This window comes from Oncorhynchus kisutch, unplaced genomic scaffold (genome assembly GCF_002021735.2).
Source record: "Oncorhynchus kisutch isolate 150728-3 unplaced genomic scaffold, Okis_V2 scaffold3815, whole genome shotgun sequence".
Classification (NCBI taxonomy): domain Eukaryota; kingdom Metazoa; phylum Chordata; class Actinopteri; order Salmoniformes; family Salmonidae; genus Oncorhynchus; species Oncorhynchus kisutch.
Genome location: NW_022265760.1, coordinates 156588 through 171346, shown reverse-complemented (window position 1 = coordinate 171346; position 14759 = coordinate 156588). Strand labels below are relative to the sequence as shown.

At 48.8% G+C, this 14759-nt stretch overlaps 1 protein-coding gene across 2 annotated transcripts; it reads left to right on the top strand.

The window, feature by feature from the left end:
* The first annotated feature begins 11 nt into the window (after window positions 1-11).
* Window positions 12-13289, top strand: LOC109886823 (H/ACA ribonucleoprotein complex non-core subunit NAF1-like). 2 transcript variants are annotated; one of them, XM_031821039.1, is made up of 8 exons: window positions 12-133; window positions 4734-5345; window positions 6071-6164; window positions 6525-6607; window positions 6700-6860; window positions 7422-7473; window positions 8151-8262; window positions 12641-13289. In XM_031821039.1, the coding sequence occupies exons 2-8, from the start codon at window positions 4761-4763 to the stop codon at window positions 12940-12942; spliced, it is 1389 nt and encodes a 462-aa protein (XP_031676899.1). In that variant the 5' UTR covers window positions 12-133; window positions 4734-4760; the 3' UTR covers window positions 12943-13289. The 2 variants fall into 2 exon arrangements, with proteins under 2 accessions (XP_031676899.1, XP_031676900.1); XM_031821040.1 differs by lacking the exon at window positions 12-133 and adding an exon at window positions 4335-4484.
* The last annotated feature ends 1470 nt before the right edge of the window (window positions 13290-14759 follow it).

Below are 14759 nucleotides of genomic sequence, written 5' to 3'. Positions count from 1 at the left end.
TCCACAACCCGGAAGACAACAAGACCACGTTGTTTCCGAATCAAAACGTGTTGCGAACAGCAGAGTAACGTTACTGAGAGTAGCAGAGAGCAGACTGCCAAGAGAACAGCTTTGTAGCCTTAACTACTCGAACGTAAGTCCATCTTCATCTACACGTTTGCAATATGATAAACAACATTGTAATAATGCCACCGGTATAATACAGAATTGGCGATACAATACCAAGGACAATTTAAAACGCCGACTAACAGTAACGTTATCTGGTTCTGAGAATGCCAACCAAGCTACATAACTGTTTTATTACCCAGCTAACGTTAGCTAGCTACGAGTTTAACTCCTGTGCTATGAACTCCGATTGTAAAACGTATTTCTTCAATATATATGGCTGGTATACTAGCTATCCAGCTAGTTCTAAAGTTAGCTAATACCAGAAAGTAACCAATGGGGCGGGGTAGTTGACCAATGGGGCTGGGTTGTTGACCAATGGGGCTGGGTGGTTGACCAATGGGGCTGGGTGGTTGACCAATGGGGCTGGGTGGTTGACCAATGGGGCTGGGTAGTTGACCAATGGGGCTGGGTAGTTGACCAATGGGGCTGGGTAGTTGACCAATGGGGCTGGGTAGTTGACCAATGGGGCTGGGTAGTTGACCAATGGGGCTGAGTTGATTGACCAATGGGGCTGGGTAGTTGACCAATGGGGCTGGGTAGTTGACCAATGGGGCTGGGTAGTTGACCAATGAGGCTGAGTTGATTGACCAATGGGGCTGGGTAGTTGACCAATGGGGCTGGGTAGTTGACCAATGGGGCGGGGTAGTTGACCAATGGGGCGGGGTAGTTGACCAATGGGGCTGGGTAGTTGACCAATGGGGCTGAGTTGATTGACCAATGGGGCGGGGTAGTTGACCAATGGGGCAGGGTAGTTGACCAATGGGGCGGGGTAGTTGACCAATGGGGCTGGGTAAAATGGCAGAAATGTGTTTTATATTCGGTGGATATTCTCTCCTCAATTGATATTGAACCCACAGGAGGTTGGTGGCACCTTAATTGGGGAGGACGGGTTCGTGGTAATGGATGGAGCAGAATTGATGGAATGGTATCAAATGCAACAAGTGGTTTCCATGGTTTCCAGGTGATTGATGACATACCATTAGCTCTGTTCCAGCCATTATTATGAGCTGTCCTCTCCTCAGCAGCCTCCACTGATTGGTTCCAGCCATTATTATGAGCTATCCTCTGCCCAGCAGCCTCCACTGATTGGTTCCAGCCATTATTATGAGCTATCCTCTCAGCAGCCTCCACTGATTGGTTCCAGCCATTATTATGAGCTGTCCTCTCAGCAGCCTCCACTGATTGGTTCCAGCCATTATTATGAGCTGTCCTCTCCTCAGCAGCCTCCACTGATTGGTTCCAGCCATTATTATGAGCTGTCCTCTGCCCAGCAGCCTCCACTGATTGGACCAAGCATGCCATGACTACATTCAGAATCAGGGACACGTTGAGAGTAATCTATCCTATGTGAACCCTAAACCTAACCCCCCCTAACCCATTTATCCACAATAGAGGAATTTGTAGTTCACGTTAGAAATAAAGTACCTCCATTGAAACGGATACAAACGGTGGAACTAATGCCACCAATGCTAACCCTAACCCACACATAGACTAGACGCCAATGCTAACCCACACATAGACTAGACGCCAATGCTAACCCTAACCCACACATAGACTAGACGCCAATGCTAACCCACACATAGACTAGACGCCAATGCTAACCCTAACCCACACATAGACTAGACGCCAATGCTAACCCTAACCCACACATAGACTAGACGCCAATGCTAACCCTAACCCACACATAGACTAGACGCCAATGCTAACCCACACATAGACTAGACGCCAATGCTAACCCTAACCCACACATAGACTAGACGCCAATGCTAACCCACACATAGACTAGACGCCAATGCTAACCCACACATAGACTAGACGCCAATGCTAACCCTAACCCACACATAGACTAGACGCCAATGCTAACCCACACATAGACTAGACGCCAATGCTAACCCTAACCCACACATAGACTAGACGCCAATGCTAACCCTAACCCACACATAGACTAGACGCCAATGCTAACCCTAACCCACACATAGACTAGACGCCAATGCTAACCCTAACCCACACATAGACTAGACGCCAATGCTAACCCACACATAGACTAGACGCCAATGCTAACCCTAACCCACACATAGACTAGACGCCAATGCTAACCCACACATAGACTAGACGCCAATGCTAACCCTAACCCACACATAGACTAGACGCCAATGCTAACCCACACATAGACTAGACGCCAATGCTAACCCTAACCCACACATAGACTAGACGCCAATGCTAACCCACACATAGACTAGACGCCAATGCTAACCCTAACCCACACATAGACTAGACGCCAATGCTAACCCACACATAGACTAGACGCCAATGCTAACCCTAACCCACACATAGACTAGACGCCAATGCTAACCCTAACCCACACATAGACTAGACGCCAATGCTAACCCTAACCCACACATAGACTAGACGCCAATGCTAACCCACACATAGACTAGACGCCAATGCTAACCCTAACCCACACATAGACTAGACGCCAATGCTAACCCTCACATAGACTAGACGCCAATGCTAACCCACACATAGACTAGACGCCAATGCTAACCCTAACCCACACATAGACTAGACGCCAATGCTAACCCACACATAGACTAGACGCCAATGCTAACCCTAACCCACACATAGACTAGACGCCAATGCTAACCCTAACCCACACATAGACTAGACGCCAATGCTAACCCTAACCCACACATAGACTAGACGCCAATGCTAACCCTAACCCACACATAGACTAGACGCCAATGCTAACCCTAACCCACACATAGACTAGACGCCAATGCTAACCCTAGCCCACACATAGACTAGACGCTACTAAACACGTTTGGAATGTTGTTACTGGAGGTCTATGTTGCTGGAAGTATATACCTGCATATTTAGTTAATATTGCCTGCTAACATGAATTTCTTTTCACTAGGGAAGTTGTCACTTCTCTTGCGTTCTGTGCAAGCAGTTTGGGCTGCTTGGCTCGTCGCGAACTGTGTGAAGACCATTTCTTCCTAACAAAGACCGTAATTAATTTGCCAGAATTGTACATAATTATGACATAACATTGAAGGTTGTGCAATGTAACAGCAATATTTAGACTTCAGGATGCCACCTGTTAGATAAAATATGGAACGGTTCCGTATTTCACCTGAAGTATTCAACGTCTTGTTCTCGAAATGATAGTTTCCAGATTTGACCATATTAATGACCTAAGGCTCGCATTTCTGTGTGTATTATAATTACGTCTATGATTTGATAGAGCAGTCTGACTGAGCGATGGTAGGCAGCAGCAGGTTCATAAGCATTCATTCAAACAGCACTTTCCTGCGTTTGCCAGCAGCTCTTCGCTGTGCTTCAAGCATTGCGCTGTTTATGACTTCAAGCCTATCAACTCCCGAGATTAGGCTGGCAATACTAAAGTGCCTATAAGAACATCCAATAGTCAAAGGTATATGAAATACAAACGGTATAGAGAGAAATAGTCCTATAATAACTACAACCTAAAACTTCTTACCTGGGAATATTGAAGACTCATCTTAAAAGGAACCACCAGATTTCATATGTTCTCATGTTCTGAGCAAGGAACTGAAACGTTAGCTTTCTTACATGGCACATATTGCACTTTTACTTTCTTCTCCAACACTTTGTTTTGCATTATTTAAACCAAATTGAACATGTTTCATTATTTATTTGAGGCTAAATGGATTTTATTGATGTATTAAGTTAAAATAAGTGTTCATTCAGTATTGTTGTAATTGTCATTATTACGATTAGAGGTCGACCGATTAATCGGAATGGCAGATTAATTAGGGCCGATTTCAAGTTTTCATTACAATCGGAAATTGTTATTTTTGAACACCGGTTTTGCTGAATTATTATTATTTTTTCACCTTTATTTAATCTTCATTTAACCAGGCAAGTCAGTTAAGAACACATTCTTATTTTCAATGACGGCCTAGGAACGGTGGGTTAACTGCCTCGATTAATCGGTATCTGCCCTTTTGGTCCTCCAATAATCGGTATCGGTGTTGAAAAATCATAATCGGTCGACCTCTACCCTCCACACCAACATGGGTGGGAACCCAACAAAAGCTTACCGCCACTCCCATCCTCTCCAATCCCATTAACAGCACCATCGTCTCCATAAACAAGTCTCCTCTATCTGACCTACCGGTCTTCACACGACTCAACACTGCAGCCCAATCAGAGCAGATCACCACTCTGAACAAGTCTCCTCTATCTGACCTGCCGGTCTTCACACGACTCAACACTGCAGCCCAATCAGAGTAGATCACCACTCTGAGGGGTTCCACCTCCTCCACCCTGGTTCGGTAACTGAACAGGTTACTGTTTGACTGAGCCATAGATACTAGATGATAGCTACTTTGTTGCTTAGTGGTTGTGTGGGCAGAGAATACAGGTCCAGATTGTACAGATCCACACTGTGGTTTGTGAGGCAACCAGGGGTGTATTCATTAGTGCACAAAGTACAACAACGTTTTGCAACAAAACTAGGCCTAAGCGTTGGTTCCTAGTGACTATTACCTAGCTGATTGTGGTTGTGCTGTCTTTGTCCCCAGGTGTGATAGTCTCTACCCAGCAACGGGATGGAGGCCCAACCAGAGGACACTGCTTTGGTACCGGAGGTTCTTCAGAGCTCAGCAGAGACACACGGAGAGGAACTGGAACTGAACAACGGTACCAGCACCAAGCACCTGGAGGACGGATGCACAGCTGAGACAGAACCTCAGGGACTGACCTCCGTGACCTCAGACAGCCGTTTACCGGGAGAGTTAACGGGAGGAGCAGAGGAGATGGAGGTTACAGAGAATCTCAGCTCTGTCTCGAGCTCCGAGCTGGGAGATGGAACCACACACCTTCCCCAGGACCTCTCCCAGGACCCCCCCCAGGACCTCTCCCGGGACCTCTCTCAGGGTCTCTCCCAGGACCTCTCCCAGGACCCCTCTCAGGACCCCCCCCAGGTACTGCTGACGTTACAGGACGGTGTGTGTGTCAGGGACCAGCGGGACAGCAGCAGCTCCTCCTCAGACAGTGATTCAGACTCCTCTTCCTCCGGTGTGACGCTGGCTGTTGTGTTAGGTCAGGCAGATGAAGATGATGATGACGACGAAGGCTTCAGTCGGGCAAGGAAACCCTGTTCCATCAAAACCCTGGATGAGATCCTGCCTGAGGTACCCCTGACCTCTAAGTCCTGGCCCCTCTCTAACCCCTGTCCTCTCTCTAACCCCTGCCCTCTTTCTAACCCCTGGCCCCTCTCTACCCCCCGGCCCTTCTCTAACCCCCGGCCCCTCTCTAACCTCCGGCCCCTCTCTAACCTCCGGCCCCTCTCTAATCCCCGGCCCCTCTCTAATCCCCGGCCCCTCTCTAACCCCCGGCCCCTCTCTAACCTCCAGCCCCTCTCTAACCTCCGGCCCCTCTCTAACCCCCGGCCCCTCTCTAACCCCCGGCCTCTCTATAACCTCCGGCCTCTCTCTAACCTCCGGCCTCTCTCTAACCCCCGGCCTCTCTATTCCCTGGCCCCTCTCTAACCCCCGGCCTCTCTCTAACCCCCGGCCTCTCTCTAACCTCCGGCCCCTCTCTAACCCCCGGCCCCTCTCTAACCCCGGCCCCTCTATAACCTCCGGCCCCTCTCTAACCCCCGGCCCCTCTCTAACCCCCGGCCTCTCTCTAACCCCCGGCCTCTCTCTAACCCCCGGCCTCTCTCTAACCCCTGGCCTCTCTCTAACCCCTGGCCTCTCTCTAACTCCTGGCCTCTCTCTAACCCCTGGCCTCTCTCTAACTCCTGGCCTCTCTCTAACCCCTGGCCTCTACTCTGGGAATTCAGAACTTCATGTGAGTAAAAAATTAAATGAGCGCCGTATTCACATGTAAATGAAATGTGTGTTTGTGTGTGTAGGAGTTGCCTGCTGTCGAGGAGTTGACGGTTGTTCTACCAGAGGAGGCGGAGATACTGCCCCTAGGATCAGTCACCAGTATCATCCAACAGCTGGGTTAGTCCCTCCCCCTAGGACCAGTCACCAGTATCATCCAACAGCTGGGTTAGTCCCTCCCCCTAGGACCAGTCACCAGTATCATCCAACAGCTGGGTTAGTCCCTCCCCCTAGGACCAGTCACCAGTATCATCCAACAGCTGGGTTAGTCCCTCCCCCTAGGACCAGTCACCAGTATCATCCAACAGCTGGGTTAGTCCCTCCCCCTATATATACACCCACCTGACCGCTCTTGGTGACTGAATGCCCCCGACCCCTCTTGGTGACTGAATGCCCCAACCCCTCTTGGTGACTGAATGCCCCTGCCCTTCACCTTACACCCCCTGACCCCTCTTGGTGTCTGTTGTGTTTCCTCAACAGTGATCATTCAGTCATTGAAGGACACGCCCCCTCTGAAGGACGACAGCGTCATCTTCAACTCTGATAGGCTGGCCGTGGGCAAGGTAAGATGGGCTTAGAGTCTTAGGTATTTGAGGTGTTTGGGCCGGTCTCCAGTCCCTTCTATGTGTTGAGGTTTAACTCTCTCCTCCTCCAGGTATTTGAGGTGTTTGGGCCGGTCTCCAGTCCCTTCTATGTGTTGAGGTTTAACTCAGAGAGTGACATCGCAGAGAGAGGAGTGAAGCTGAAGGACTCCATGTTCTACGCCCCGTCTCTCACCGACTACACCCTCTATATCCTCACTGAGCAGCTACGACGGTCAGTACACTGACTACACCCTCTATATCCTCACTGAGCAGCTACGACGGTCAGTACACTGACTACACCCTCTATATCCTCACTGAGCAGCTACGATGGTCAGTACACTGACTACACCCTCTACATCCTCACTGAGCAGCTACGACGGTCAGTACACTGACTACACCCTCTATATCCTCACTGAGCAGCTACGACGGTCAGTACACACTGACTACACCCTCTATATCCTCACTGAGCAGCTACGGCGGTCAGTACACTGACTACACCCTCTATATCCTCACTGAGCAGCTACGACGGTCAGTACACACTGACTACACCCTCTATATCCTCACTGAGCAGCTACGACGGTCAGTACACTGACTACACCCTCTACATCCTCACTGAGCAGCTACGACGGTCAGTACACTGACTACACCCTCTATATCCTCACTGAGCAGCTACGACGGTCAGTACACTGACTACACCCTCTACATCCTCACTGAGCAGCTACGACGGTCAGTACACACATGTATAATTGAAGCTGACGTGTGTGTGTGTGTGTGTGTGTGTGTGTGTGTTTAGGTTGAAAGGCTCCGACGCCTCCTGGAAGAACGACCAGGAACCACCACCAGAGGTGGGGAACACACATTACCCATAATGCCACACAGGCCCTAGGCTACCTGCCGCCCAACGCTCTAACCGCTAGGTCCCCTCTCGTTTCTCCTCTGTCCTGTCCCCTCTCGTTTCTCCTCTGTCCTGTCCCCTCTCGTCTCTCCTCTGTCCTGTCCCCTCTCGTCTCTCCTCTGTTCTGTCCCCTCTCGTCTCTCCTCTGTCCTGTCCCCTCTCGTCTCTCCTCTGTCTCGTCTAATTTCTCCTCTGTCCTGTCCCCCCTCGTGTCTCGTTTCTCCTCTGTCCTGCCCCCTCTCGTTTCTCCTCTGTCCTGCCCCCTCTCGTTTCTCCTCTGTCCTGTCCCCTCTCGTTTCTCCTCTGTCCTGTCCCCTCTCGTTTCTCCTCTGTCCTGTCCCCTCTCGTTTCTCCTCTGTCCTGTCCCCTCTCGTTTCTCCTCTGTCCTGTCCCCTCTCGTTTCTCCTCTGTCCTGTCCCCTCTCGTTTCTCCTCTGTCCTGTTCCCTCTCTCGTTTCTCCTCTGTCCTGTTCCCTCTCTCGTTTCTCCTCTGTCCTGTCCCCTCTCGTGTCTCCTCTGTCCCCTCTCGTGTCTCCTCTGTCCTGTCCCCTCTTGTCTCCTCTGGTCTCTCCTCTGTCCTGTGTCTCCTCTGTCCTCTGTCCTGTCCTCTTCTCTCCCCTCTCTCAAGGCGTTAGACTTCAGTGATGATGAGGCAGAACAGAAGATGAAAAGGAAGAAGAAGAAGGGGAATGTTCAGAAGAGTGAGAGAGAAAGAGGACAGAGAGCTGACCAACAACCAGGTCAGACACATACACTGTTTCTGGTCAACTCTGAAACCTCTGTGAATTTCCTTCGGTTCATGTCAGGACGATGTCTGGAGTGTGTTGAAGGCCATTGGTGGAAATTCTCCTGGAGAATCTGATGGTCTCGTCGGCTTCACCTCCTTTTGACACGAGCAATTTGAGCCAATCACCACAGAGCACAGGGGCATTCTCAAAGCATATGGTTGGTGGCCACGTGGACAGAAAGCACACAGTCTGTATTCGATGGGAAGAAAATGTTGTGGGTGACAGTGCAAAGCATCAGATTAGGGGAGAATGGGGCTGTGTCACACTGTTAACTGGGGTGTATCTCAACACCAGTAGGGCTATAGGTTATCTTATCATAGATAACTATGATGCTAATTTCCACATGACCTGACCAAGCAAACTCTGATGCTAATTTCCACGTGACTTGACCTAGCAAACTATGATGCTAATTTCCACGTGACTTGACCTAGCAAACCATGATGCTAATTTCCACATGACTTGACCAAGCAAACTCTGATGCTAATTTACACGTGACTTGACCTAGCAAACTATGATGCTAATTTCCACATGACTTGACCTAGCGACTCAGAAATACGTTTGAAATATAGCTCTCCCTTTTATCTTTTCAACAAACAATTGTTAATATGTAGCATACATTCACCTATAAAATACACACATTCACCTATAAAATACACACATTCACCTATAAAATACACACATTCACCTATAAAATACACACATTCACCTATAAAATACACACATTCACCTATAAAATACACACATTCACCTATAAAATACACACATTCACCTATAAAATACACACATTCACCTATAAAATACACACATTCACCTATAAAATAGACGCATTCACCTATAAAATAGACGCATTCACCTATAAAATACACGCATTCACCTATAAAATACACGCATTCACCTATAAAACACACGCATTCACCTATAAAACAGACGCATTCACCTATAAAACAGACGCATTCACCTATAAAATAGACGCATTCACCTATAAAATAGACGCATTCACCTATAAAATAGACGCATTCACCTATAAAATAGACGCATTCACCTATAAAATAGACGCATTCACCTATAAAATAGACGCATTCACCTATAAAATAGACGCATTCACCTATAAAACACACGCATTCACCTATAAAACAGACGCATTCACCTATAAAATAGACGCATTCACCTATAAAATAGACGCATTCACCTATAAAATAGACGCATTCACCTATAAAATAGACGCATTCACCTATAAAATACACGCATTCACCTATAAAATACACGCATTCACCTATAAATAGACACATTCACCTATAAAATACACACATTCACCTATAAAATACACACATTCACCTATAAAATACACACATTCACCTATAAAATACACACATTCACCTATAAAATACACACATTCACCTATAAAATACACACATTCACCTATAAAATACACACATTCACCTATAAAATACACACATTCACCTATAAAATACACACATTCACCTATAAAATACACACATTCACCTATAAAATACACACATTCACCTATAAAATACACACATTCACCTATAAAATAGACGCATTCACCTATAAAATACACGCATTCACCTATAAAATACACACATTCATTTGATAGGATTGTACAGCACTCTGTAGATTGGGAGAGACACCAACATGTGGAACCCCAGTCTCCCCTATTCAGTCATTAGACTGGGTATTGGGCTGTACAGCACTCTGTAGATTGGGAGAGACACCAACATGTGGAACCCCAGTATCCCCTATTCAGTTATTAGACTGGGTATTGGGCTGTACAGCACTCTGTAGATTGGGAGAGACACCAACATGTGGAACCCCAGTATCCCCTATTCAGTTATTAGACTGGGTATTGGGCTGTACAGCACTCTGTAGATTGGGAGAGACACCAACATGTGGAACCCCAGTCTCCCCTATTCAGTTATTAGACTGGGTATTGGGCTGTACAGCACTCTGTAGATTGGGAGAGACACCAACATGTGCAACCCCAGTCTCCCCTATTCAGTTATTAGACTGGGTATTGGGCTGTACAGCACTCTGTAGATTGGGAGAGACACCAACATGTGCAACCCCAGTCTCCCCTATTCAGTTATTAGACTGGGTATTGGGCTGTACAGCACTCTGTAGATTGGGAGAGACCCCAACATGTGGAACCCCAGTCTCCCCTATTCAGTCATTAGACTGGGTATTGGGCTGTACAGCACTCTGTAGATTGGGAGAGACCCCAACATGTGGAACCCCCTGCCCCAGTCTCCCCTGTTCAGTTATTAGACTGGGTATTGGGCTGGTTCACCCTGCGTGTTGTAAGAAATACAAATGGGGACATTTCAAGTGATTCCCCTTGATTAGACCTAACCCTGTCATAGATAGATTTAAGCTGTCATAGATGGATTTAAGCTGTCATAGATGGATTTAAGCTGTCATAGATGGATTTAAGCTGTCATAGATGGATTTAAGCTGTCATAGATGGATTTAAGCTGTCATAGATGGATTTAAGCTGTCATAGATGGATTTAAGCTGTCATAGATGGATTTAAGCTGTCATAGATGGATTTAAGCTGTCATAGATGGATTTAAGATAAAACATTGTGCAATAAATAAGAATGATGAGGAGAGAGAGCAGCACAGTGATGAGGAGGAGAGAGAGCAGCACAGTGATGAGGAGGAGAGAGAGCAGCACAGTGATGAGGAGGAGAGAGAGCAGCACAGTGATGAGGAGGAGAGAGAGCAGCACAGTGATGAGGAGGAGAGAGAGCAGCACAGTGATGAGGAGGAGAGAGAGCAGCACAGTGATGAGGAGGAGGAGAGAGCAGCACAGTGATGAGGAGGAGAGAGAGCAGCACAGTGATGAGGAGGAGAGAGAGCAGCACAGTGATGAGGAGGAGAGAGAGCAGCACAGTGATGAGGAGGAGAGAGAGCAGCACAGTGATGAGGAGGAGAGAGAGCAGCACAGTGATGAGGAGGAGAGAGAGCAGCACAGTGATGAGGAGAGAGAGAGCAGCACAGTGATGAGGAGGAGAGAGAGCAGCACAGTGATGAGGAGGAGAGAGAGCAGCACAGTGATGAGGAGGAGAGAGAGCAGCACAGTGATGAGGAGGAGAGAGAGCAGCACAGTGATGAGGAGGAGAGAGAGCAGCACAGTGATGAGGAGGAGAGAGAGCAGCACAGTGATGAGGAGGAGAGAGAGCAGCACAGTGATGAGGAGGAGAGAGAGCAGCACAGTGATGAGGAGGAGGAGAGAGCAGCACAGTGATGAGGAGGAGAGAGAGCAGCACAGTGATGAGGAGGAGAGAGAGCAGCACAGTGATGAGGAGGAGAGAGAGCAGCACAGTGATGAGGAGGAGAGAGAGCAGCACAGTGATGAGGAGGAGAGAGAGCAGCACAGTGATGAGGAGGAGAGAGAGCAGCACAGTGATGAGGAGGAGAGAGAGCAGCACAGTGATGAGGAGGAGAGAGAGCAGCACAGTGATGAGGAGGAGAGAGAGCAGCACAGTGATGAGGAGGAGAGAGAGCAGCACAGTGATGAGGAGGAGAGAGAGCAGCACAGTGATGAGGAGGAGAGAGAGCAGCACAGTGATGAGGAGGAGAGAGAGCAGCACAGTGATGAGGAGGAGAGAGAGCAGCACAGTGATGAGGAGGAGAGAGAGCAGCACAGCGATGAGGAGGAGAGAGAGCAGCACAGCGATGAGGAGGAGAGAGAGCAGCACAGCGATGAGGAGGAGAGAGAGCAGCACAGCGATGAGGAGGAGAGAGAGCAGCACAGCGATGAGGAGGAGAGAGAGCAGCACAGCGATGAGGAGGAGAGAGAGCAGCACAGCGATGAGGAGGAGAGAGAGCAGCACAGCGATGAGGAGGAGAGAGAGCAGCACAGCGATGAGGAGGAGAGAGAGCAGCACAGCGATGAGGAGGAGAGAGAGCAGCACAGCGATGAGGAGGAGAGAGCAGCACAGCGATGAGGAGGAGAGAGAGCAGCACAGCGATGAGGAGGAGAGAGCAGCACAGTGATGAGGAGGAGAGAGAGCAGCACAGTGATGAGGAGGAGAGAGAGCAGCACAGTGAGGAGGAGGAGAGAGAGCAGCACAGTGAGGAGGAGGAGAGAGAGCAGCACAGTGAGGAGGAGGAGAGAGAGCAGCACAGTGATGAATAGACAGCTGTTGGGACCACCATTCTGACTAAATGACTAGTTGTGGGGTGGGGGGTTAGTGATCAGTTGGTTCAGATTGTGATGGTTGTTGGCTGTATATCATTTGAGCTTTAACCCGTGTGTGTGTGTGTGTGTGTGTGTGTGTGTGTGTGACCAAATTTTCTTTCTCTTCCAGATAGAGATTCCGTCACCAGACCACAGATGTCCCAGAGGCCTTTGCAACAGAGTCGTCCACCCCGTCGTGACAACTGGGGTCCCCCACCCCGATACGAAGGGGCTCCGTACTACACACACCAGCCCCACTACCCCTACCCTCCCCCCTACCAGCCCCAGTCCTTCCCCCTCTATCCTCCCCCTCCTCCCCCCCACATGTCCTTCCCCTGGTCCCCTCCCCCCTCTCACCCCTACCACAACCTCCCCTTCTCTCACCTCCCCCCTCCTCCCCCACCGCCCACTGGCCCCTATCCTCCTCAGTGAGGACACACACAACTAGTGACTGTACACCTCACCTCCTTGACACTCATCAGCGTTGTTTGACCAAATCAACACATTCAAGTATATTTTTACTGTCTGCATTTCATGTCTGTTTTAATAGTTTCTGTTCTTAAATCCCCGGTAGTAGAGACTATTGTAGTGATGATGATAACAGCTCTCTACAGTTTAATTAACAAATATGATCCTGTTCTGATACCCTCCTCTCTGTATCTGAGAGCTGTTGGCTATATGACCCTGTTCTGGTCTATAACCTCATGTACCCTCCTCTCAGAGCTGTTGGCTATATGACCCTGTTTTGGTCCATAACCTCATCATGTACCCTCCTCTCTGTATCTGAGAGCTGTTGGCTATATGACCCTGTTCTGGTCTATAACCTCATGTACCCTCCTCTCAGAGCTGTTGGCTATATGATCCTGTTCTGGTCCATAACCTCATCATGTACCCTCCTCTCAGAGCTGTTGGCTATATGACCCTGTTCTGGTCCATAACCTCATCATGTACCCTCCTCTCAGAGCTGTTGGCTATATGACCCTGTTCTGGTCCATAACCTCATCATGTACCCTCCTCTCAGAGGGCTATATGACCCTGTTCTGGTCCATAACCTCATCATGTACCCTCCTCTCAGAGCTGTTGGCTATATGACCCTGTTCTGGTCCATAACCTCATCATGTACCCTCCTCTCAGAGCTGTTGGCTATATGACCCTGTTCTGGTCCATACCCTCATCATGTACCCTCCTCTGAGAGCTGTTGGCTATATGACCCTGTTCTGGTCCATAACCTCATCATGTACCCTCCTCTTCTGAGGGCTATATGATCCTGTTCTGGTCCATAACCTCATGTACCCTCCTCTGAGAGCTGTTGGCTATATGATCCTGTTCTGGTCCATAACCTCATCATGTACCCTCCTCTCAGAGGGCTATATGACCCTGTTCTGGTCCATAACATCATCATGTACCCTCCTCTCAGAGGGCTATATGACCCTGTTCTGGTCCATACCCTCATCATGTACCCTCCTCTCTGAGGGCTATATGACCCTGTTCTGGTCCATAACATCATCATGTACCCTCCTCTCAGAGGGCTATATGACCCTGTTCTGGTCCATACCCTCATCATGTACCCTCCTCTCTGAGGGCTATATGATCCTGTTCTGGTCCATAACCTCATCATGTACCCTCCTCTCAGAGCTGTTGGCTATATGACCCTGTTCTGGTCCATAACCTCATCATGTACCCTCCTCTCAGAGCTGTTGGCTATATGACCCTGTTCTGGTCCATAACCTCATCATGTACCCTCCTCTCTGAGGGCTATATGATCCTGTTCTGGTCCATAACCTCATCATGTACCCTCCTCTCAGAGCTGTTGGCTATATGACCCTGTTCTGGTCCATAACCTCATCATGTACCCTCCTCTCAGAGCTGTTGGCTATATGACCCTGTTCTGGTCCATAACCTCATCATGTACCCTCCTCTCAGAGGGCTATATGACCCTGTTCTGGTCCATAACCTCATCATGTACCCTCCTCTCAGAGGGCTATATGACCCTGTTCTGGTCCATACCCTCATCATGTACCCTCCTCTCTGAGGGCTATATGACCCTGTTCTGGTCCATAACCTCATCATGTACCCTCCTCTCAGAGGGCTATATGACCCTGTTCTGGTCCATAACCTCATCATGTACCCTCCTCTCAGAGGGCTATATGACCCTTTTCTGGTCCATACCCTCATCATGTACCCTCCTCTCAGAGCTGTTGGCTATATGACCCTGTTCTGGTCCATAACCTCATCATGTACCCTCCTCT

Bases quoted from the DNA above. Each gene is read 5' to 3' on its own strand.
- LOC109886823 (XM_031821039.1), top strand. From the start codon at position 4,761: ATGGAGGCCCAACCAGAGGACACTGCTTTGGTACCGGAGGTTCTTCAG. The intron at 5,346-6,070 runs GTACCCCTGACC...TTGTGTGTGTAG, and splicing joins TGGATGAGATCCTGCCTGAG to GAGTTGCCTGCTGTCGAGGA. The intron at 6,165-6,524 runs GTTAGTCCCTCC...TTTCCTCAACAG, and splicing joins CAGTATCATCCAACAGCTGG to TGATCATTCAGTCATTGAAG.